At 44.1% G+C, this 26,032-nt stretch overlaps 1 protein-coding gene across 1 annotated transcript; it reads right to left on the reverse strand.

Annotated features, from left to right (window-relative positions):
• Window positions 1-378: 378 nt before the first annotated feature.
• LOC308170039 (excitatory amino acid transporter 2-like) lies at window positions 379-14,844 on the reverse strand (the record flags this gene model as incomplete). The annotated part of the gene is made up of 9 exons (XM_080544770.1): window positions 379-649; window positions 1,307-1,441; window positions 2,352-2,546; window positions 3,484-3,717; window positions 3,979-4,105; window positions 4,785-4,893; window positions 5,572-5,822; window positions 6,757-6,909; window positions 14,715-14,844. The coding sequence occupies 9 exons, from the start codon at window positions 14,842-14,844 to the stop codon at window positions 379-381; spliced, it is 1,605 nt and encodes a 534-aa protein (XP_080400896.1).
• Window positions 14,845-26,032: the final 11,188 nt, after the last annotated feature.

Below are 26,032 nucleotides of genomic sequence, written 5' to 3' on the forward strand. Positions count from 1 at the left end.
AGCTTAATACAAATCAATGCTTGATACAAGACATCATAGCTCAAGAAAAGTTGCGTAAAGATAAAGATGTTTTAAACACCTCAGGCAACACCTCAAAAGTATAAAGTGAGAAAAAGTGCTTTCAAAAGAATGTTTTCAAATGGAAAAAAGAAAAGTGTGGTGAAGATAAAAATATATCGTGATCATTTTTGACAAAATACATGTATCACAAAAACTGCTTTTTCAGGTGAATAAACAAAGCTATAAATAAAATATAAATATAGCTTTTTTCACCATGTAACATTGTTTTCTCCACAATATATAAACATATATATTCAGATCAATGTCAAAATACTATATACAGACAAGAAAAAACACAGGGCATCTTGGGAAGTCTCTCTACATACACGTCTCTAGATCCCTAAAGTCTCTATATACCTTGCATTCATCTAGGTGGACAGAGTTGTGTTGGCGTTGTGTGTTGGTATAAACACACTGGTTGTGCTGGTTGGTGTTGTTCTCATAGAAGGATTGTGTTCTCGTTAGTTCAAACTCATCAACATGAGCCTGCTGGGCGTCGAACAGGTCCAGCTCGTCCTTGGACAGGTGATACACGATACCTGCGCCGTAGGAGTCACCCACCACGTTGACGGACGTACGGAACCGGTCCCTGCGTGGTCGGAAAGAGCCGGAAGAGACACAGAGAGAAGAGAGAGCCACAAGATAACTTCTCACAGAGCAGAGTACTTACAGACAGTGTGTGTGTGTGTGTGTGTGTGTGTGTGTGTGTGTGTGTGTGTGTGTGTGTGTGTGTGTGTGTGTGTGTGTGTGTTTGAGACACAGAGAGAGAGCCACAAGATAACTTCTCATGGGGGAAACACAGAGCAGAGTACGTACAGACAGTGTGTGTGTGTATGTGTGTGTGTGTGTGTGTGTGTGTGTGTGGGCCTGCGCCATGTTCATAAGTTTGTTATCTAATGGTCTATCTAAGAGAAGGGCCAAACAGGGCATTAAGTATTGCTCAGTATCTGCTGGTAGCCGCTCAATATGGTGAAGGTGGTGCTTCTTGTACCCATGAGCTGGATACTGTCTGTTTTACAGTAGTGATACTTTATCTGACAATCCACTCTCATCATCATTTAGTGTGAATAACATCCTGTGTGTAGCATAACTGGTTGTTGGCTCAGCACTACTGTAACTGACGGAAAAACAGACCAGAGTACTTACAGACAGTGTGTGTGTGTGTGTGTGTGTGTGTGTGTGTGTGTGTGTGTGTGTGTGTGCGGGCATGCGTGCGTGCGTGTGTGTCTTCATTGATGGTACTCACAGTAGCCAATCCACAGCCACCAACAGACTGATGTCTTCGGTTGGTAACCCAACAGCCGTGAGGATCAGAAGCATAGTTACCAGTCCAGCACTGGGGATACTGGCCGCTCCCACACTGGCCAAAGTAGCTGTCAGGCTACAGGAATAATCATAATAATAATAATAATAACACATTATATTTAAAAGTGTCTTTCTCAAACTCAAGGACACTGTACAGGAAAAAAAGAAGGGAAGCAGGACGATAAACAAAATCAAAAAAGCACAACAAACAAAAAGGTAGCTATGGGGAATTTGGTTGTTAAGTCTGACGTCACGCGTGACGTTTAGCAATTTCCGGGTCCAAATAAAACATTCCCCGCACCAGAGTACCAGTGTACTAAAGCGGTAGAATGACAGTTCAATAGTTTTTTAGACTGGGATCTATTCATACAACAAGGGACGCAGCACTTTCCCGTTTTCCCCATATTTGTCGTCTTTGAGCCTCGGAAAAGCGCTATACAAATATAATGAATTATTATTATTACTGCGGCATTTCGAAGAGAGTGCCTCAGCCAACCTTGGACCCGGAAACACATCACGACTTAACAACCGAATAGTGTTAGTCAGGACCCATGCCATGCTGTACGAAGGCGAGTTTGAACAAATGTGTCTTGACTCTGGTCTTGAATGTAATCATACAATCAAATATACAACTATTCATGATTAGTATCAATATAATCAATGAGTATTCCAGCACTATGAGCCTGTTCGTGAGCTTAGAATGATAAGGTTCTATCTCCGTTTAGGGCAGTTCAGAGATATTGAGCGTCAAAGTTTTTACATTCCATTATGTTTTGTGAGATGGAACCTTTGTATTTTATTAATTACTAACTCAAAAATGTCAACTTTTTAAAAATAACACCACACAGGCATTAATAAACACCTAATGGATCAGATTATGTAAAAAAAAACTCTATTTTGACCAAAATGGAGATAGAACCTTGTAATTCTATCGTCACGTGTCGTTAGCTTGGAACTTGGAAGTCTTTCTGTCAGAGAGGCCCTACCTGACAGTGACAATCTGGCCCCAGTCAAGGACGATGTTATTCATCTGGGCGATGAAGATGGCCGCCACAGCCTCGTAGAGCGCCGTGCCGTCCATGTTGATGGTCGCCCCCACGGGAAGGACGAACCGCGTCACTCGCTTGTCGATCTTCAGGTTCTCCTCTAGGCACCGGAACGTGACGGGCAGCGTGCCAGCGCTGGAGGAGGAGGGGGAAGTCATGAGAAGATGAGAACACTGGGAATGTTTGGCGGACTGCATAAGGGATGGTATTGAATATCTAAAATCCAAACTGTATACTTTGAATACGTATGTTTGGTTTGAAAGACGAGGAGGACTACCCGAGGTTTGACTTTGACTGCTCAGAAACAGAGGTTTGACTTTGACTGCTCAGAAACAAGAGTGAGAGAAACCGTTTAAAAAATCCAAGCAGACAAGAAAAGAAGAAAAAAAATTATGAGTCACATAAACTTCCTATGAATGGGGGTGTGGTTGCACTTTAAATCACTGTGACCTGTGAAGGTTACACTGTAATTACCTTAATAACAACATTTTGTGGGGTTTTGCTTTGTAATTGATGATTGAAATGCAATTACGAAAGGAATATGTGACCGCATGTTGATACAGCGCAGTAATAACCAGGATAATTGCACACATACACTATAAGAGCAACTGATATAAAGTGTTTAAAGTGCTTTATACAACAGTTAGTTCCGACCAAGTAATTTGATTGGACAAGAGGCATTCCATGAGTGCTGATATACAGTGTAACAGCACTGGGACTTTTAACTATATGTATCACTCCGAAATGACCGTTAATACAAAGTAGCTAGTCTGCGGATGTTTGTGTTCAGGTTACTAGGCAACAGTCCAGTTGTTGAAGGAGCCAAAATAAATGATTAAATAAACAAACAAATCATAATCTGTTGTCACTTATTACTGTTAACTAATAAATGGCACTGTAGAACTGTTGTATAAAAGCAATATCACACTCGAGGTCGTGCTGTTACACTGAATATCATTCAGCAGGCCTGCGGCCTCGTACCTACGACCGAATCACAGCCGTGCTGATGTTCAGTATAACAGCAATCCCTCTCGTGTGATATTGCTTAAATGAGGGAGGTTTCTTCCTGTACCTGGACGCCGTCCCGAGAGCCGTGACCCAAGCCTGGAAGATGCCCATGAAGAAAGTGTAGGGGTTCTTCTGGACGATGACAAAGTATATTAACGGTAGGAAAATGGCGCCGTGGATGATGAGACCCACGATGACTGTCACCATGTACAATCCCAGCTGGCGAGCGACCACCTCCAGGTCGTCGATGGAGATGATCTTCCCACAGATGAGACAGGCTATACCCACGGGGGAGTACCTGGGGTCGGTTGAGACGGGAAATGACGGGGGTACGGGATGATTTGGGTGGTGTTTGAGTGTTGATAATGTTGTATGTTATGTTATATGTCAGGGTTAGGGGATTGGTTGGGGTAAAAGGAGGTGGTTCAGATGTTCGGGGGGGGGAGAGAGAGAGAGAGAGAGAAAGAGAGGAAGTAGGTATTGCCAAGGTTAGTTTTGTGAATGGGACAGTAGAGTACTATATGTAAGAATAATAAGTAGCCTCTACAACGACACTTACCACATGATCATGCTGACGAGCCTCATCACGATCTCGTTGAGGACGTTGAAGAAGTCCACCATCAGCCTAGCCTGGTCTCCCATCTTCCCCATGATGATCCCAAACGCCACAAAGAAGCCTATCAAACCTGTCATGAGAAAGGAAACACAATTAAGCGTTTAAGTGTGTCACTAAGAGACTAACTGCTCCTCCTGAGACTTCTACTGCCCCCCAGCACTGCGTCTCCTGAAGACACCCGCTTTCCCCTTTACTGTGTCCCCTAAAACTTCTATTGCCCCCCTTGTACTGTTTCTCTGTTTCTCCAGTGTCTATATATATATATTTTTAAAAAGCCTAGGTTTAGAAGAAGGTTTTTCCTTCTATCAATGGCCCCGGGCCTGAGCTGGATTACTCTTCCTGCTACGACTGGTGGATTGATGATTCACTTGCTTAGTCAAACGTATTGATTGTAAGTCGCTTTGGAATAAGGCGTCTGCTAAATGCAAAAATACAGAATGTCAAAGTTGAGAACATGAAATAAGATTAAAGGGCAGCCGGAATTGTTTTTTGAATCAACTACGCTGGACCAACTTTTTGTACAATAGTGGGTAGTGGTGTAGGGGTTGTCAAGGTGATAGTGAGTTGGACTGGTGATCGGAAGGTCATGAGATCAAATCCTGCCTTGAACACCACCACTAGTGTTCCCTTGAGTGAAATTAGCCTTGGGAGGCTGTCCCTGTCATCTCCGATTGTAAATTGCTTTGGATTAAAAGAAGTATGTATGAAATTGTCAAATCATACAATTAACTCATGATAATCATACCAACCTAGCACGTTCATCCCACCCTTGAACTGGAGGGTCTTCTTCACAATGAACTGTGGCGGGGCTCTCGTCCTGTTAGTCGGCACCGGTACCTTAGTGCTCACTGTCTGAATCTGAGGAGAGAGGTGGGAGGTTAGTGGATGGAGCCTGGGTGTGTGTGTGAGTGTGTGTGTGAGTGTGTGTGTGAGTGTGCGTGTGTGTGTGTCTGTGTGTGTGTGTGTATGTGTGTGTGTGTGTGTGTGGACGTGCGTGTGTGTGTGTGTGTGTGTGTGTGTGACTGCTCCGTGTGTGTGTGTGTGTGTGTGTGTGTGACTGCTCCGTGTGTTTGTGTGAGTGTGTGTGTGTGTGTGTGTGCGTGTGTGACTGCTCCGTGTGTTTGTGTGAGTGTGTGTGTGTGTGTGTGTGCGTGTGTGAGTGTGTCTGTGTGTGTCTGTGTGAGTGTGGACGTGTGTGTGTGTGTGTGTCTGTGTGTGTGTGTGTGTGTGTGTGTGTGACTGCTCCGTGTGTTTGTGTGTGTGTGTGTGCGTGTGTGTGTGTGTGTGCGTGTGTGTAACTGTCTGTCTGTGTGTGTGTGTGACTGCTCCGTGTGTGTGTGTGTGTGTGTGTGTAACTGTATGTGTGTGTGTGTGTGTGTGTGTCTATGTGTGTGTCTGTGTGTGTGTGTGTGTGTGTGTGTGTGTGTGTGAGTGTGTGTGTGACTGCTCCGTGTGTAGTGTGTGCGGGCGTGCGTGCGTGCGTGCGTGCGTGTGTGCGTGTGTGCGTGCGTGTGTGTGTGTGTCAGTGACTCCTACCTGTTGGAAGCAGGCCTGCACTAGATTTTCTGGGAAGAGATTTCGGATGAGATCCAAGAAGGCGTCCAGACTGGAGACGTCCTGGTTCTTCTTGCCCGGGCCGAGGTTGGCCTTGAGCTTGGGGTTCCCCGGGTGGATGGCCAGCACCAGGATCACGCCCAGCACAGCAGCTATGATGGTGGTGCTCATGTAGTACACCATGGCTCTGGTGCCCAGACGACCACTGGACTTGGCATCCAAACCTGCCAGTCCTGTTAGCGGTTAGGGGGAGAGGTGACAGTTAGTTCAGTAATCACTAGATTAGAGAGCATGGTTCAAAGAGCATTATACAATAGTTAGTTCCGACTAAGTCATTTGATTGGACAAAGAGGCATTCAATGAGTGTCGATATACAGTATAACAGCACTGGGACTCTTAACTATATGTATCACTCCGAAATTACCGTTAATACAAAGTAGCTAGCTAGCGGATTTTTGTGTTCGGGTTACTAGGCAACAGTCCCTTTGAAGTTCAGTTGCGGAACTATTTTTTGTTGGCGGAGCCAAAATAAACGATTAAATAAACGAACAAATCATAATCTGCTGTCGCTTATTACTGTTAACTAATAAATGGCGCTGTAGAACTGTTGTATAATAGCAATATCACACTCGAGGTCGTGTTGTTATACTGAATATCAGCACGGCTGTGATTGTCTTTGGTACTCGGGCCTGCGGCCTCGTACCTACGACCCAATCACAGCCGTGCTGATATTCAGTATAACAGCACAACCTCGAGTGTGATATTGGTTAATTATTTCACATCTGTCCATTGCAGCATGCAGGATGGCACTGCGTCTCCTGAAGACACCCGCTTTTCCCCTTTACTGTGTCCCCTAAAAACTTCTATTAGCCCCCCTTGTACTGTTTCTCTGTTTCTCCAGTGTCTATATATATATATATATATATATATATATATATATATATAAAAATAAAAAAAAGTCTAGGTTTAGAAGAAGGTGATAGAAGAAGGGTTTTCCTTCTATCACAGAGACTGCCAATGGCCCCGGGCCTGAGCTGGATTACTCTTCCTGCTACGACTGGTGGATTGATGATTCACTTGCTTAGTCAAATGTATTGATTGTAAGTCGCTTTGGAATAAGGCGTCTGCTAAATGCCAAAAATGTAAATGTAAATGTGTCTCACACACCTGTGATCAGACTGGAGATGACGAGAGGCAGGATCAGCATCTTCAGCATCCTCATCAGGATGTCTCCTGGGAAGGCAATGATCATGATGAGGTCGGGGGGGAGCGGCGAAGCGTACCTCAGGAGGATCCCAATGGTGGTTCCCGCGATAACGCCTGAACACAGAGAGACACCAACAGTCACTGTTTGGCTAATCCATGGGAGGGTTCATTTGGGGGTTATTTTATTTGTTGATTGTTGATTTGTTGATTGCTAGGCAGGCAAGGAGTGAAACAATCCACGGCTAGCTTCAACTGGTTAACCCAACTGCAAGAATCCACAGCCAGCTAGGCTAACCTACAAGACCCACCAAGAAAGGAATTGCGAGCTAATAGCAGCTACCCAGAGAGCTACCCACACCCAGCACTCTTCTCTGTGACTCTATTGACTGTTTGCATTAAAATAGGTTTGTGTGTACCTGGGTATTAAGTCGTCGGGGGGAGGAAAATCCTCTCCCACTTTATTATTTTATTTTTAGCAGTATCCCTGGGATGACCCCACGGTGAACCTGGTTCCTCTGCCGAAGACTAGTTAAGGAAGTGCAGGGACCAGCGCAAATCAGCTCAGGGAGTCAGAGAGGGCTGAAGATATAAGATAGAAAGACGAAACAGGTACACACAAGTTATTTCTGAGTCACAGGCAGAATGGAGGCACTAAAGACCGAAAGGGAAAAGTTGGCAGTCACTTTTGAGAGAGGATATCGCCACATCATCAGGTCAGTGGCATTGATGGGCGAAGATGACATGAAACGCGAGTGGATAGCGCTCCTGTCAAACGCGAAAGACCTAAACTCTGCAGACGACAATTATGAGGAAGGTTTGCAGGCCAAAGCAAGTCAGGAACCTGAGACAGGTAACAGTCAGCTTCTTCAAGACATCACCAATGCCGCTGAGGAGAGAGCTCAGAAGGTTGAACAGGTCGGTCACGTCTTAAAGGCCAACATGTGGACAAGGTTCGCGGGAATCGAACTTTCATCCACAATTAGACGAGCAGAAAGGAGTCACGAAGGCGCGAAGAGGATCAGTCTAGAAGAGGCAACCCACGACGTTTGTAAAGAACGAAGCACACTCACAGAGAACCTCATCATCAAAGCGCGACGTCTGCTATCAAGCTGGGGGGAGTGGATCCCTGTAGTTGAGGCGTGCAACACGAGAAAGTCACTAGAGGAGCTGGAGGACAAAAGGGATGAACTTTGGGAAACGTTTGTGACTGAATTTGGAAGAGTTGAGAAGGAGAATACTGACAAAATGGCCGACAAGGCCGCCGCAGCAAAGCAAATGGCCACCGACGCTCTCGCCGAAGATGAGAGGAAAAGGGCCGACGTTCTCGCCGAAGAAGAGGCCAAAGATCGAGCGACAAATAGAGAAAGGGCCGACGCTCTCGCCGAAGATGAGAGGAAAAGGGCTGACGCTCTCGCCGAAGATGAGAGGAAAAGGGCCGACGCTCTCGCCGAAGATGAGAGGAAAAGGGCCGACGTTCTCGCCGAAGAAGAGGCCAAAGATCGAGCGACAAATAGAGAAAATAAAGAAGCTATTGCCAAGCTGGAAAGGAAAGCCGCTGAGGCAAGACTGAAGTCAGCTGATAGCGTGGCCGAGTTTGAGAAGGAGACAGCGAAGGTGAAATTGGGGGCCGAAGAAGAGATCGCTGAGGCAAGGCAGAAGGCGGCCGTGATTGAGTTGAAGGCAGCAGAAATAGCCGCTCAAGAGCGCGCCAAACTACTGGAGGCTCAGCGGGAAGCATGGGAACAAGCCCGGGAGGCAGGGCTGGAGAGCGCCACGTATGGAGGCAACCGCACTGGAGCCATCTCCAAGATCAAACTCCCTCCAACAAGGCTGCCCGTGTTCAGCGGGTGTATGAGAGATTTTCATCGCTGGCGGAAAGATTGGGAAAGCCTGCAGCAGCAGGGAGACCCATCGGGATCACCAGAGGTGAAGAAACTCCACCTCCTCGAGAGCATAGACCGAAGGGTTTTCGAGGAGCTAAAACTCTGGAGCTACCGCTCAGCGGAGGACGTATTCAAAGCCTTGGAGAATCGGTTTGGAGACAAGGCAACCATCGCGCTGCAAATTATTGAGGAATTGGAAAGAATACCAGCGGTAAAAGGAAACCAGCCGAGGAAAGCGATCGACCTTATTCAGGCAGTGGAAAGAGCCCTCATGGACCTGACAGACTTAGGAGAAGTGGGCGCTATGAAGAACCCACTTGTACTTAAAGCCATCGAGAGCAAACTGCCAGACCGCGTGCAGGAAGGCTGGATTACCTTTGTAACCGAACCCGTAAACCAAGTCGCCCCAGACAAGCGGTTCGATGCTCTTCTTCTGTTTCTAAAAAGGCAGGAAGTAATCCTCGAGGGGATGGCTCGAATCCGAGGCCCCACGGAGACCTCTGGGGAACACCGTAGAGGCCAGTCAGATGGGAGAAGAGGGCATTCACGAGGGCCATGGAGAGAGACTCACCGGTAGATGAAGAAGAGGAGGAACATCGAGGTGAAACCAGAGTCACGGGCAGGAACTCGGAAAGAAGAGAAGAGTGTGACATCTGTGGAAGCGATCAGCACGGTGGCAAAATATTCTTCTGCCAAAAGTTCAAGAGTTTCAGTCTGGCAGAGAAACGAGCCATAGCAAGGCAAAGCAAAGCCTGTCAGAAATGTTTGGGCATGCACGGCGCCGACGGGGAGTGTAGTAACCGGTACCTGTGCAGAGTGTGCAAGCAGAATGAAGGAAGGGCAAGTCATCACTACCTTCTGTGTCCCGAGTGGAGTGAGGGAAAGAAGACAGGGCCAGGGTTCTCTGATAAGCAACGGGAAGTCCTGGACTCTTTGGGACTCAACCCTGAACAGGAAAGGAGGATGAAGGACGCATTCACCAGTAAGGCTTCGATGACGCTGAACACGGGCGCAGAAGGCGGGGGTCTCTTCGCGGAGAATGGGCCAGAGGAACATCCAGTACTAATGATGACATTGATAGTCAAAACAGAAGCAGGAAATGCCCTGGGAACCCTCATAGACCTCGCCTCCGACACAAATTATATCACCAACCGGGCCGCCGATCGGCTCCAACTGGAGCGGAGGCAAGTAACACTGACTGTGCAGGGGGTCGGTGGAATGAAGGTCAGGGTCAAGACTAACAAATACCTGCTAAAGGTCAGGGCGTGGAGCAACAACAGATGGAGTCCCCACGAGATGGTATGCTACGGGCTCGACACAATCGCTCGTGCAGACAAGGTCATCAGTCCAGAGCGACTCTGTAAGTTCTTCCCTGGGGTCGAGAAGAAAGAGCTGGTCCGACCTAAGGAAATCGAGCTCTTGATCAGCCACCGAGAGGGACGACTCGCTCCACGGTGGAGAAGAGGGACGGGAGACTTAGTGCTGTGGGACGGGCCTCTGGGGAAGACCGTGGGAGGAACGCACCCAGACCTGTTTGAAAGTTGGGAAAGATCCGCACACAACTCCCAGACGCACTTTGCACGTTCTCTGAAAACGGAGGCAGTAAGATTTGAGGAGATCCCCTGCAAGACGCCCAGCGCAAAAGAAGAGGATGGAGACCAGAAGCCGCAAGGTCATGAAAAGACCGGGAGAACAGCTGCAAGCAGCAAAGAGGTCCTCGAGTGGTGGAGCTGGGATAGCATCAGCGCCGCGTGCGAGCCAAAGTGCGGAGGGTGTCGCTGCGGAAATTGTCAGCCGGGCGGGAAAGAGATGACTCTCGCAGAGGAAAAGAAGATCAAAACCTACGCAATTACCCGCGTCAACATCGGGGACAAGCCAGCCGGATGCATCGCCCAGCTGGCCATGAGGAAGACGGCAAGGCTGCCAGAGGTCGCCCACCTAAAAGAAGAGCGGAGAGCGCTTGAGGAGGACACCTATGTAGACGACATTCTAGCGTCTCATGGCGACAGGAGAGAGCTGAGGAGCATCACGGAGGGAATCGAGAGGACGCTCAACGCTGGAGGTTTCGCTCCGGAACCACGGATCCAGTCGGGTCAAAGTGGGAGGAGCAAAGAGGGCCAGCCTGCAGAAACGAGGGCCAATGTGGAGCCAGAGTCAGAGGTGTTGGTGCTGGCTGATCAGCTGAGCGAGGAAACATCCAGGGGAGTGGCTGTAAGTGCTCGAGACAGCGTGAGCATGCTGCAACGGAAAGCGTTCACTGCAACTGTAACACGCGCTCAGGCGAGGAAGGGGCTGGACCCGAAATGCGCCATTGAGGAGGAAGCAAATGCAAAGGGGACATCCACACCGGTTGGGAGTTCCAGGGACCTCGAGCATGAGAGGGAGAGGCTTTGGGGCGCTGCTCTCATGGACCTGATTGAGCCAGAATGCTTCAGTGAAATAGGCAGGCTCATTCGGGTAGTTGGGTGGGTCCGGCGAGCTGTTAGGCAGTGGTTGTTTTGCAGGAGGGCTCCAGAAGACGCAAAGTGGGAGGCTACTCGCCTGAGGGAGACAAGAAGCGGAGTTAGCCTCGGCGTCCAGGAAGAGGTGGGACGGTTTTGGCGACAGTGGAGTCAACTGGCTGGGCCCGGACTTTTCATCCGCACCAAGTGGCACAGAGAAGCCCGAAATGTGGCCGTGGGAGACGTGGTCTGGTTGGCTGACCAAAATGCCCTAAGGGGGCAATTCCGCCTGGGGCGGGTTGTGGAAGCGAGGCCAGACGAAAAGGGGCTGGTTCGGGACGTAAGAGTGAGGGCTTGCCTAAGCCAGCCTGCTCTAGGAGTGGGGGCTTCAGGACGAAGAAGGAGCGAAGGCCGCGATCTCTTCCCAACGCTCGACCGAGACGTCAGGCGGGTGGTCGTGCTGCTTCCCGTGGAGGAGCAGTAAAAATGACTGTATTGAAGAGAGGGAAAGTTGTGGTCCATTTAGTTATAAAGGACCAATGGACCAAGTGGGAGGTGTTTGGCTAATCCATGGGAGGGTTCATTTGGGGGTTATTTTATTTGTTGATTGTGATTGGTTAAAAGTATGCATGAGTGGAGTGATTGGTTAGATAGAAATGGGGGCGGGCTTAATGAGTGTGATCTGAGAGACAGGGGAGACGGGAGATCAGTTGTACAGAGAGATGGGAGTTGGTAAGTTGAGTTCTGTATGATTGTGTAGTTTGTTAAATCTTTTCTGTTAGTTTGTTCACTGTTAATTATTTACATGTACTAATATCAATGTGTTGTGTTCAGTTTTACAATCTGTTTAATAGAGGAAGAAGGAAATCAAACCGAATTGTGTCAGTCTCATCATTTCACCCGTACTGCCGGAGCAAGCAGAAGATTCACCATTCAGCTAACTAGAGGGAGAGCTGAACAGTCACACACAGCCAGGACACAGAGACACCAACAGTCACACACAGCCAGGACACAGAGACACCAACAGTCACACACAGCCAGGACACAGAGACACCAACAGTCACACACAGCCAGGACACAGAGACACCAACAGTCACACACAGCCAGCACACACAGAGACACCAACAGTCACACACAGCCAGGACACAGAGACACACCAACAGTCACACACAGCCAGGACACAGAGACACCAACGGTCACACACAGCCAGTACACAGAGCAGGTCTAAGGATGACGTAAATGAAATACTTCTTATCCACAAGTCTCAGGCACTGATGATCCGTTGAGTGTTTTGGACCAGTTAGAGTTTTCAAAACGTGGTAAAACACAACCCCCCCGAAAAACAATGTGTTCATGGTGCTAACCCTTAACACTAGAACAGCCATGAGGTATAGAAAAATGTTATATCTTTGCACTCGGTAAAATTTCAGAACCCTCCTTTCATGACTTTTCCTAGATATGTGCGTTCTACCACCCAGTACCACCCAGTATCCTTGTATTTTCGAAAATCACATCAGGATAAGCTAATATAAAGCTATTTTGTTATTTGCGACACTATTCTGGTGTAGGAAGCAGGCTAATTTACAAGCGGCCAACTAGTGGTCGTTGTGTGTAAATAGCAGCTTGACCATTGTAAAGAGGCGGCTCTTTTAGGAGGTAAAAAAGGCACGGCTGTTCCGTTCCTAGTGTTAATGAATTAGGATCTAAATGTTTAATTGTACAATGCTGCACACTGTCTTTGTGTGAATTTATTCTCTCTTTTGCTCCATATTTATGTGTATAACCATAAAAACACGATACATACATACTCGCACATGTTTATATTCCTGGATTCATGTGTGTTTTCTATCATACAAACATGTCAAGCGATATTAGCCAATGTGGCCAATGTTTCACTTTTATTTACAGCAGCCGATACATACAGTCTCAAGCTCTTGCTGAGAGACATACAGTGCGAGTCTATGATTTATGTTCTTGCAATTGAGTTGACCCTCCCTTTTGCCCATTGCTGACCCCTCCCTATCCCTAGCTCTTTAGCTGTCTAGTTTTAGGTTTTGTAGTTTTAGTTTAGTTTTAGACTATCTTAGACTGTTTTAGACTAGTTTTAGTTTAGTTTTAGACTATGTAGGCCAGGTTTTGTATTGTATTTGTTTGTGGTGGATGTTGTTGTTGTATGCCTGTGAACAGGTCACACTTGAAAATGAGCCCTTGGGGCTCAATGTGTTTTTACCTGTATAAATAAAGGTTAAAAAAACATTGGTAACTTGGAACATCACTGGAGACACCCAAACAAATGTCCAGCGCTTCAAACCCGATATGAAAATAGTAATATTTGCCTGTTAAATGTGCTCCCACCATATCATTACATATGATTCATTACCTATATGAATTAATTCAAAGTATTCTTAATTATTCATTAATTAACTACTGCTTTCCCCACCATACCAGAAATAGAGACAGTGTGTAAAACTGCGCAGGTTAGGAGATTTAAATAGCTATACAGTATTTACAGTCTCCTATGGAGCTTTCTATGTTATGTTAGAATGTTACGTGTTATGTTAGAATGTTACGTGTTATGTTAGAATGTTACGTGTTATGTTAGAACGTTACGTGTTATGTTAGAATGTCCAGATCATGCTATCCGTTTGATTGTGATGCAATCGCTTCACCCTCAGATTCAAGTTGTAATGAAAGACCTTTACTTGCTAATCTTTTAGTGCTTATAATAGCCTTTAAAAAAAAACCTTAGTTCACATGTACTCAGCTATTTCTATGTCTGCACATGTCAGCCGGGGTTAACACCCTGCACACAACACGTTTGAAAACCTCTCCACCTTTGTGTTTTGCAGAAACATGTCCACCTGTCCCTGTATTCAGAGGCGGTTTTACACATCAAAGTGTAGTGCTTTGACTGCCACTTCTCTGTGCATTATGTCATCATTAAGCCCTCAAAACCCACCTCTTCAAGCTCGCCTTCACCAGTTAACCCTCTCCCCCTCTGCTTCCCATGTGTCCCCAGCACTACCTTCATTAGGCCCCTATACTTTCTTCTATTTATTTTTTGTTTATTTGTATTACTACTACTCGATCTTCTCTGTTTGTAAAGCGTCTTTGAGTGTCTAGATAATAGTATATAAGCTATATAAGTCTAATGTATTATTATGTACATCATGTACCTATTCTCATTCTAAATAGGCTATTGTGATGGGCTAACGGCTTAATCTATGAACATAATTACTAGAAGACATGTTTTTTTTTATTGTAGGTACAAATAATGACATGGCATTGCAAGTATATTCCTTTCAGTAGGGTTGCCTACTGGACTTAAGATGGGTAGTGACTCTGCGGCTGTCAGAACTGCAGAGTCACTACCCATCTACTGCCCCCCTCTGTTTCTCTGTTCTAAAAACAAACAAACAAAAAAGTTTCCTTCTCTCACAGAGACTGCCAATGGCCCCGGGCCTGAGCTGGATTACTCTTCCTGCTACGACTGGTGGATTGATGATTCAGTTGCTTAGTCAAATGTATTGATTGTAAGTCGCTTTGGAATAAGGCGTCTGCTAAATGCCAAAAATGTAAAATGTAAATGACTTACCGAGGACAGTGAGGAACAGGACCATGTTCCTCGCGATTTTACCACAAATCCCGCAACATGCTGGTTCTGGAGGGTCCACCATGGGCTCTAAATGGTTCTCGTGCATTCTCACCTCCACGTGTTTCTGCATGTTGGCACTGTAGGACATGGTGGCTGAGAGAGGAGAGAGAAAGATAGAGAAAAGAAAGTAAGTAAGTAAGTAAGTAAAATGTGTTTATACAGCACCTTTCCCAGACCAAGGGTCACAAAGTGCTTTACATAACAAGGAAGAAACACAATAAAACATAATACAATAAGAGTGAAAGCCACAGCAGGTTTTCAGCAAACAAGTGAAAATAAAAACACGTAACAGACAACAGGTGTACAACAACATCAACAGGACACAGAAAGACAGGCCCTTGAAAGAAAGACTTCATCCCAAATTCAATCACAGAGCTGGGTAGGCATACAGATCATTTAGAAAAAGCCAATGCAGCAGCACACTGTTCTAAAACCATGGCTATGTGTGATAAGGAGAGAGGAAGATCATGTTATCATGGTGAATTTTACAACCTGTATCTAGTTAATCCAAAACAGAGAAAGCATGTGTAGAGTCCTTGCTACTGAACGTGAGAGAGAGAGACAGACAGCCAGCCAGACAAACAGACAGAGAGGTGATGACACGGGAGAGATTGTGTTTAAGTATGGGACGATTAGCTCGAGGAAACTTCCCACATCCAAGGACTTCACACGCATCTCTGAGTGTTATTCCTCCTGACAGACCAAAGATAGACTCACTAGCTACTATTTATAACATTCTAGTAGTTTCTAGGACTCTGTAGTTGCATTTAATTGCTTATACATGTAAACTCCTGAACATCCTGGAAAACCCAGTCAGTTATCACAACGCTGACATCATGTTGTTGTGTGAGTTTCATGTCAAAACTTCCTCACCTGTTACTCCATGTTGCTTATCACAAAATAGCTAATTTGAGCTGATATGATGGCTGATCTATTTTGTCTTTAGAGTATAATCCCTATACTATAAATGAAATGCTTGAATTGTCGCTATCAAGGACCACTTCAGTAACAGTGCATTTACTGGGACCAAATGAACATCGTTGTATCTCATTGTATCTTCCAGTCCAGTAGGTATTACAAGTGGCTCTTTTTTTAACACCAAAAACACTGGAGCATGTGTTTGTGTGCATGCGTGTGACCAGTGTCTGTGGACAGTGACAGACAGACTTAGGTTTATCCTGAGTGATGTCTGTCCTCTGAGCTGGTCTGAGGACACGGTGATTCTCTACCCAATGGGCTTCTATGTAATCTTATTCCTTAGAGAATCAAAGGCCTCGCTTTCAGGTCATCCCTTCCCTTCGTCTTTCACTCCTCTCTCTCTCTCTACCTCCGCCGGCCCGCCTCAACACGTCAGAGAAGGGAGAAGTCTCTCAGCTTTGTTGTGGTCTGGCTTAAAAGCTCTTCGACTTAATGGTTAACCCCCGCCCCGAACCGCCCTTAAAGAAGACCCTTCAAATCTCCTGCCGAGTATAACCTTGTGCTGTTACGTAACTTTGTAACTCCCTTTCAGGCATGTCAAAACACCTGTGTACTGCGTACTGTGTGTTGTCACTGTTCCAGGTCATCTGATATACTGTACTATGTCTGCTGAGAATCCTAATGAAAATGATATGGCCACTTAGCAACCAATCCATCCACTCCAAACTATACACATTCTGTAAACATTGTCCATTCCACATTTCAACTAGTGTGTTCCTCATAGGAATATACCTTATTGTTACCCCATGAAACACCCCCCTTCTTAAACAATCTCTAAAATCTTATACTTAACAACATGTGCACAACATATTGCCAATTGTTTCCATTTCTAGAAGCATAAGAAGGAGCTTCACGCTGTGGGGCAGAGGTTGAGATCAGAACAACAAGCAGATGAACCACAGATCTGTCTGAAACAGAGTGCTCCAACTGTAACGGGACATAAGCCTGTTAAAGAGGATGAAATTAGCCTGTCAAGCACACTAGTGTTCCACACTTGAGTTCCATAACTGCACTGGGGCTACCCAAGAAATCGTGAGCTCAGAATGATAAGGTTCTATCTCCGTTTAGAATGATAAGGTTCTATCTCCGTTTAGAATGATAAGGTTCTATCTCCGTTTAGAATGATAAGGTTCTATCTCCGTTTAGAATGATAAGGTTCTATCTCCGTTTAGAACGATAAGGTTCTATCTCCGTTTAGGGCAGTTCAGAGATATTGAGCGTCAAAGTTTTTACATTCCATTATGTTTTGTGAGATGGAACCTTTGTATTGTATTCATTACTAATTAAAAATTGTCAACATTTAAAAGAATAACACCACACAGGCATTAATAAACACCTAATGGATCAGATTATGTAAAAAACAAAATGTTGACAAAAAGGGAGATAGAACCTTATCATTCTAACGTCACGAAATGTCACCCCTACACCACAGGCCTTGACGATGAGGCTCCAGACGGGGATGACTATTTTGAGTCACATTTCTTGGCGCTTTCTTCATCCAAGTTCCTCATTGAAAGCATGGAACCCACAGTAGACCACAGTAGAGTTCCTGCATAGCCAAAGCTCAACATTGAGACTCACACACACACATTTTCATAGACAACTGCAGTCTAGATAAAAAGGGCTTGGGGGCTTGGGGGCAGGATAATTAGGCCTATCGAGGCCTCCTGTCTGAGGTGATGATGATGGGCAGACGCAGAGGGGTGAAAGGCGAGCGAACGCCTCAACGTGCCAAAGGTCAAAAGCAGAAGGACAAACAACAACAATGCATTAGAATATTCTGGAAATGTCACCTGCGCTGGCATTTGTACTTTCACATTAGAGGACGATAGCTTCTAGTCACACAAGCGGGCGATGGCATGCTGCAAAATGTCACATGAATTCCATTCCTGACTACAATTGTCTCGTTGGAACATTTAATTCAGATTCTCTAACAAGCAATGAAACATCTTCCAGTTGAAGATGATTTTATCCAATATGGGGGAGACCTGGAAAGACTTGGTTACCACCGTTGTGCCAGTAACTAACCAGTAGAGGCCAAACTCGGAGGGAAATGTTCTGAGAGAATACACCAAAAGAAAAATGTCCTAAATCTTCCTTTATAAACCTCTAATCATTCTTACCTGTAGTTAAGTTACCTGTGTCTGTTGTTTGGTAATGGAGTCTAAAAACTAAAAGTGAAAGGCAAACGTCACAGTTTATCCATCTGGCGATCAAGTAAAAGGCGGAGTCAGCCAGCTAAGCTTAATTGTAAGCAGCAAGTTAAAATCCTTGATGTTCTTTTTTTTTCTTTTCGCACTGTCCATCTTCTAATCCCTCCAAAAAGCTCTGAAATGCATGTTGGAAGCAGTGGAGCTCTTTGGAGGAAATGAAATCTTGATTGAAACAAGACAACTATGACTTGGTGCACATCCCACTGCAGAAATACATTTCAAATACCGTACGACTGGTTCTGCATGCTTCAAACACTTTTTAGACATGTGCAAAACTCGTATTCCTTCAGGAAAATGGAGGAACATGAAAATAAATACAAATCCACTTCCCTTAGTCTACGACCTCCACTGCTCTTGCTCAGGCCCAGATGCTGCCTCGGTTTAAGGCCTTTGCATCAGCCCACAAAGGTGTTCAGTACAAGACAAGCTCTTCATCACAAGCTCTTCATCACATTAGCTTCAGGTCTCACATTTCCTGGCATAGGTTGGCCTACCAGCTTGGTGCCAGACAGATCATTTGAAAGTCGTCACCTACGATAGCCTACAACAGTCAAGTCTGCATTGTAACTCTAGCCATTCTTTGATCATGTTGTGGTCTGTTTGTCTTAAAAGTCTCACCTTTTGTCCTTAGACAAAAGCACGAAGCGATTGTCAAAGATACATGCAATTACATGGTCAAATAAGGCTCAGTTTAATACAATTATTTGTCTGCAGGTTTTCTTGTCCACAACACTCAAGAAAAAAGGCTCCAATAAGGTTCTTAGTTTGTCCCTGCAAGGGGAACCTTTTAATAACTATTTGGGGTTCTGTGTAGAACTATTTTGGGTTCCGTTTAGAACCCTTTGTGGAAAGCGTTCCACATCAAACCCAAATGGGTTCTACACAGAGCCCAAAAGGATGATTAAAGGGTTCGCCTATAGAAACAAAAAAAGAACCAATTTGTGCTGCTAACTAGAACTTAGAAAGTTTCTTACTTGTAAACAAAAACATGTCTTAGAGAGAGGTGCTCTGTCTGCCCAGCACCTTAGACTGGTACAGTTTATTTTTCTTCATATCCTTGGGGCAAAAGGGTTTGATTTGACCAATGTTGGTGATCTTGGATCTCCATGGGTATGAAGGTAACACTAGAACAGCCGTGCCTTTTTTGCCTACTAAAAGAGCTATTTACAATGGGATACTGCTATTTACACACAACGACCACTAGTCGGCCGCTTGTAAATTCGCCTGCTTCCTACACAGAAAAAACCCATCAAAATAGCGTTATACTAGCTTATCCTGATGTGATTTTGAAAATGTAAGGATACTGGGTGGTAGAACACACATATCTAGGAAAAGTCATGAAAGGGGGGTCCTGAAATTTGATCGAGTGCAAAGATATAAAATGTTTCTTTACTCTCATGGCCGTTCTAGTGTTAACCATCCCTAGGACCTCCCTATGGAGGGACAGTGAGATGATGCTGTGGCACATGGCAAAGCATCTGCCCCTTGCTCCTGCCTCTCCACACATGGCTCCGCCCTCTACCTCTGGCTCCGCCCCCTCCCCGCCCTCCAGCATACCTCACGCTGCTCCACCTGACACACACGCCACGCTTAGACGACAAGTGTCTATAATTACCTAATCTGTCCTGAGCTCTCTAAATCTAACACACACACAAACAGGTGTACATACTGTACACACTCACTCACCAATAAGAGAAGGGATATACTATAAGATATGTTTTCACTTTTGCCCATGAAAAGGTTAATAGGTTCCTTTTGTCAGTGAGTCAAAGGTCATGTCTATTCGTTACATTCTAAGTTTTCCAAGTTGTTTTGATTCCCCCATGCTCACACATGCACCTTGCATCATGTCAAAACCAAAGACATACAAATACAACTCCCTGCATGCATTGGTTCCTGTTACATTACAGGCACATGCATGCTCACAGCACACAGGACACCACAGCAGAGAGGAATTTGGTCCACGGTGAGACTGCCTAATTTTTTTCAAGTCAACGGTGATGCATTTCCTGCCAAGATGGCCACCAGCTGAGTAGGTCAATGGTATCTCACGTATAAATCGCATAATAATCCGATGTTGAGGCAAGCTACGTTTGGGTAATGCCCCCAAAAAACCATGCATTCTGTGTCCAATCCACCAAAGTCATCATGCCTGGTTTGAGCCCTCAAAAGCCCACAAAAAGCTAATTTTGACTCCTCCAGTATGCCAACAAAGATGTCTGACTGGGTAGGTACTGGAGGCACTTTGGTAGTATCCCTTGAAAAAGGTAGCAGCCCCCCCAAAAAATCCCAGTAATTACATGTAGTTACCAGTAACAAGAACGCTGGAAAATGTTATATTACCTTGCATGCACGGATCTGTGTTTTTTACGCATACCACTCATTCACACATTCACACACCAATGGCGGCAAGCTACAACACAAGGCACTGGCCCGATCATTGGGACCAATTTTGGGGTTCAGTGTCTTGCCCAAGGACACCTCGACATGTGGCCAGCCGGGGTTCGAACCGCCGATCAGCCGACCTTGCGATCGTTAGACACCGGCTCTACCTCCTGAGCCACTGCAGGACCATGAAAACACGGTGGAGTGGGTTATGGGTTGGGGGTGTATAGCTGCCACGAGAACTGGCAAACTTGGACAACTAAATGGATGATGTCGATGCTGATGGTAGCAGCAGAATGTATTCTGAAGTGCACAGAAATGTCTGCTACAGTACCTACAGGCAAATGCCAAATTCTTTGGATGGAGCTTCATTGTACAGTATGACAATGACCCAAAACATACTGCGATAAAAAGTTTTTCAAGATTAAAAAGTGGAAAGCTCTTGACTAGTCAAGTGAATCTTTAGATTGAAATCCAATTGAACATGCATTTCGTTTCCTGATGATAATAAGATTTTAGACAAAAAGACCTAAAAACAAACAACTCAGGATGTCTGCAGTACAGGTCTGGCAGAGCGCCAGAGAACATAACTAGCATCTGGTGGGGTCAATGTGCTGCAGACCTCAGGTAGTTATTGCATGCAAAAGATTGTCAATCAAATACAAAACATGCTTAATTTGGACATTATATGAGTGTTATGTTTTATCTTGTAGATAGTAATAGTTATTTGTCTGTATTATCTTGTAGATAGTACTAGTTTTTTTGTCTGTCTTACATGTAACGATGAATTGAGAATCAAGGACCCCAATTGAAATAAGCCAGTGGCTTTCTTGGGTTTTTATCCTGTTAGTTGACCTTGTATGTAATATGTACTTTCATGTACCTACTTCTGCAAATCTTCTAATAAAGTTTTCAATCAATCAAAAAAATCTGTCCCATCACTTGTGGGGCCCTAAAATAGGGGGATTAACTATACAAAGTGTATTCATTTCTTAATGATGAAACCAAGATGTACAACAAGAAAAATCTGGTTAAATAAAAGCTGACAATCTATACTTTAACCTCAAAGTAATTGTTTGATCTCAAAAGAAGAACATTTTCAAAGGAAGAAGAAAATATTCACTGATACATTAGTTACACAGAGCGCTATGCCTGCGCCACAACTACATGCTGCTACCAGCCTGGGCCTTGATAACCACTAACATCATACCACCTGCTGTTTCCATGGTAATCATTTAAGGTTATTTCACTGGTATTGCAATTACACGGTCATTAAAAAGTGGATGGTCAGTACCAGACCAGACCGGTCCTCCAAAGCGAACAGCCAGAGAATACTGAAACATCGTAGGTGTGCCACAGTGAGGTCAATGGTGACCTCAAATATGATGTTATAAATATTACATTAAGTTTTTCTTGATGGCTTAAACTAATTATATGAAACTGGAGTTCACATGCCCACCACAGTAACATACAGTATATGAGCACAATGGTCAAATGTTTAGCAAAACTCATTGCTTTCACACAAAATGTAAATGTTATGCACCTTTTTGCAAAACAGTTAACACAACTCTCTACAAAATGTTACAAACAAAATTTGAAACCAGACCCACAAATGCGTAAGCATTAGTAAGCATGCATATGCTCTTTAACAGAAGCATAAATACAAAAAAATATATCGCACACAGTTTTTTGTGTTTTGAGTGAAATTCTTACTGTGTTTTCTTTTTAACTTTGTTTTCAACTGAAAGTTGGCCGAACCGCACAATGCATATTGATGGTTATAGTTACTACTCAGTGTGTCATTATTAAATGAATAGTGGAATTCATGCATACATTTTCATCAGATGACAAATGACACTGTTTTGACAGTTGAAGAGCATTTTGCTAATGAAATGGAGTGTTTTGGCTTGTTAACTGTTCAGGGGAACGCGTTAACTGTATGAGAAGTGTAATACTGTTTCAAGAAATGTGCTCAAGCAATCTAGAAACACTGTACGATGGCAGAAAACTATCCATGGGGTCAACAACATTCAAAAACTCATCAAAATAAAGACTTTGCATTCCTGAGTTTGTCACAAATCATTTGAGTCACGCTTCTTAAGTGTAGCCCCTAATTAAGTCTACCAAGTGTAGTCTTAACACAAAGCTTTAGATCAGAGGATCAAATCGAACAAAGTCGGAAAAAAATCGTCCATCACTCAGTCAACATCACCCCTATCTTCCAGCATAACTGTGGCAGCATCACATGACGCCAGAATTATAAGGTTCTATCTCCATTTTTGTCAAAATTGAGTTTTTTACATAATCTGATCCATTAGGTGTTTATTAATGCCTGTGTGGTGTTATTTTTAAAATGTTGACATTTTTGAGTTAGTAATTCATAAAATACAAAGGTTACATCTCACAAAACATAATGGAATGTAAAAACTTCAAAAATATTGACGCTCAATATCTCTGAACTGCCCTAAACGGAGATAGAACCTTATCATTCTAAGCTCACGATCATGGTATGGGGATGCTTGTTACCGTAGCGACTGAAGAGTTCAGGAAATGGAAAATGGATTAAGGAAAGGTGAGATGACGTATAAGCAGTGAAGCTGCTAACTAGTGAGAGAAGAAACCTTACCATCGGGATAGAACTCAACCCTTCAGTTGAAATACATACACACAAAAACACATAAACACAAGTCCAAAGCTACACTAGAATGGCTTAACACGAAGAGAGTGAATGATTGTGAGTGTCCCATTGACTGCTACAGTAGAACATCTAAGATTACTGTCCATCCACCATCCCCAACCAACTTTATAAAGCTTGGGGCTATTAAAAAGATAATAGGTGAATATTGTTTAGTCTGGTGTGCAATGTTATCAGAACATTCTCAAAGCTGTAATTGCTCACAAAGGAGTTTTCAATTTCAACAAATACAGTCCTGACTCAGGGGTTCAAATACTTATTCACACTACACAATCTATTTGATTTGAAATAACTTTAACCTAATAAAAAGAACCTAGGAACTGATTGAGATAAAATAAGAATAATTCAGGCTCCAATGCAAAACAAACAGAAAACTGTTCACAGTGTTCACATACCTTTTCTCAACACTGTATGCGAGACAGACGCATTATCTAAATGCTCTAAAGCCAAGCCTCCTCCAGGTAACCTGTCTACATCTTCCCTTTTACTCCCTCATTATACACTACATCTCTTAATGCATCAATAAAACAAATTCCATCGAGTATAGTGGCAATATAATGATATATGACCATCATAATGATGACATTATCATTACCTTAGACACAATGAACACAGTCATATACATCATTATTACAATTACCATTATCATCATACTACTAATATACTGTTACTATACTGTTACAATACTGTACATTATATTATTACTATTACTATTATACAGTTATAGGAGTATCTATTGCAATACGCTAGTACTATTAGTATCATTTCATGTTGTTGAAACTTACCTGTGGAAATACTTGTCTTCTTCTCTTGTGGTTAATTGCTTTATCTAACTAATAAAACAACAAACTGGTGATTGACAATTAAAAAAGAGTCGTCAATTTGACTGCAAACGTATTCCTCTCAAGGGCTTTATTATTTATTGATGTTTAGTTTATTCGAAGGCTGCATCTGGTCCTCCACTTACTCTCCTGTAAGTGACACAAATCCCTCACCTCCCTCCCACTCTCACACACACCTGCACACACACACACACACACACGCACACACACACACACACACACACACACACACACACACACACACACACACACACACACACACACTAAGCTAAGGAGCAATGGATTATCAGGCTTTCCCTTTTTCTATTTACAGCATCGTGACATGATATATAACAACATAGCACTCTGCTAGCGTACATCCCGTGACCAAACCGTCACGTAATTACATCAAAGTCGCACTGATTTATGTTTATGTTAAGTCAAATGCTTCATAAAGTCTGAATATTATGATCACGACTTGCCAACTGCCAAACTACAGAATGCTCTGAGCGACGCAATGTTTTGATGAATGACCATCATCATTTCCCTTGTAGGAGAAACGTAAATAAACTACTAAAGTATGTTCCAGCTTCTCGTTTGTAAAGATACACACAAATGTCAGTGTTTCCACACCCAAGCAAAACTACCAAACCCACTCTGAGCAGGAGTTAAGTGAGTTGGGGTTGTGAGTTGCAGGGGTAGCATGGTATTGTGTAACAGTATTCGCTCTAAGGTTGTCCTAAAGAGAAGAGAGGAGTTGGTGGAAAGCGTAGAGGGTGACTGAGTCTGAGGAGTAGGGGATAAGGAGGGCAAATCCTCTAAGTGTTTCCATGAGAGAGAGAGAGAGAGAGAGAGAGAGAGAAAGAGAGAGAGAGAGGGAGAGGGAGAGAGAGAGAGAGAGAGAGAGAGAGAGAGGGATAGAATAGGTGTTTCTCAGTGACTGACAGCACATGTCGGACAGTCTGCAGTGAGTCTCAAGCACGTTTGCCAAACACAAGTGAACACAGACACAATGGTAGGCATCAATACATTCATATCAACGCTCGTATTTGGACACATACAGGATATACAATTGAAGTCGGATGTTTACATACATACACCTTAGCCAAATACATATCAACTCCGTTTTTCACAATTCCAGACATTTAATCCTAGTAAACATTCCCTGTCTTAGGTCAGTTAGTGTCACTGTTTTCTTTTAAGAATGTGAAATGTCATAATAATATGGTAAATGGTAAATGGACTGCACTTATATAGCGCCTTTTTGCTGCTCCAAAGCACTTTACAACGGCCTCTCATTCACCCATTCACACACATTCTATTTTGTGAAATGCACCAGTCCCTCCTGCAGTGCAAAGCATCCCCCAACACCCCCACAACACCCCTGTGCCACACGGTTGGGATGGTGTTCTTCGGCTTGCAAGCCATCCCCTTTTTCCTCCAAACATAACGATGGTCAAATATGGCCAAACAGTAAAACTTTAGTGTCATCAGACCACAGGACACTTCTCCAAAAAGTAAGATCTTTGTGCCTGTGTGCAGTTGGGAACCGTAGTCTGGCATTTTTATGGCAGTTTTGGAGCAGTGATTTCTTCCTTGCTGAGCAGGTTTCAGGTTATGTCGACAGAGGACTCATTTAACTGTGGATATAGAGTAGATACGTTTGTACCTGTTTCCTCCACCATCTTCACAAGGTCCTTTGCTGTTGTTCTGGGATCGATTAGCACTTTTCGCACCAAAGTAACACCTGCACACACACACACACACACACACACACACACACACACACACACACACACACACACACACACACACACACCTGCACACACACTAAGCTAAGGACCAATGGATTATCAGGCTTTCCCTTTTTCTATTTACAGCATACAGAGGAGAGACAAACCACAAGACAAACCACAAGACAGGGTTTTGGGCGCCCAAGGCTCATCGATGCAGAGCATATTAGACATCATACCAACAGTATATGAGGCAGGTGGTCATAATGTTTTGGCTCATCAGTGTCCATACATACATACATACATACATACATACATACATACATACATACATACATACATACAGCATTTTTTCTTCTTTTGGCTCTATACTCCAGAAGTTGAGGTTAAAGTAGAGATTTATTTGAGGATATTTGTGTACATATTGGGTTCA

This window comes from Nansenia antarctica (genome assembly GCF_963989245.1).
Source record: "Nansenia antarctica genome assembly, chromosome: 14".
NCBI lineage: Eukaryota > Metazoa > Chordata > Actinopteri > Argentiniformes > Microstomatidae > Nansenia > Nansenia antarctica.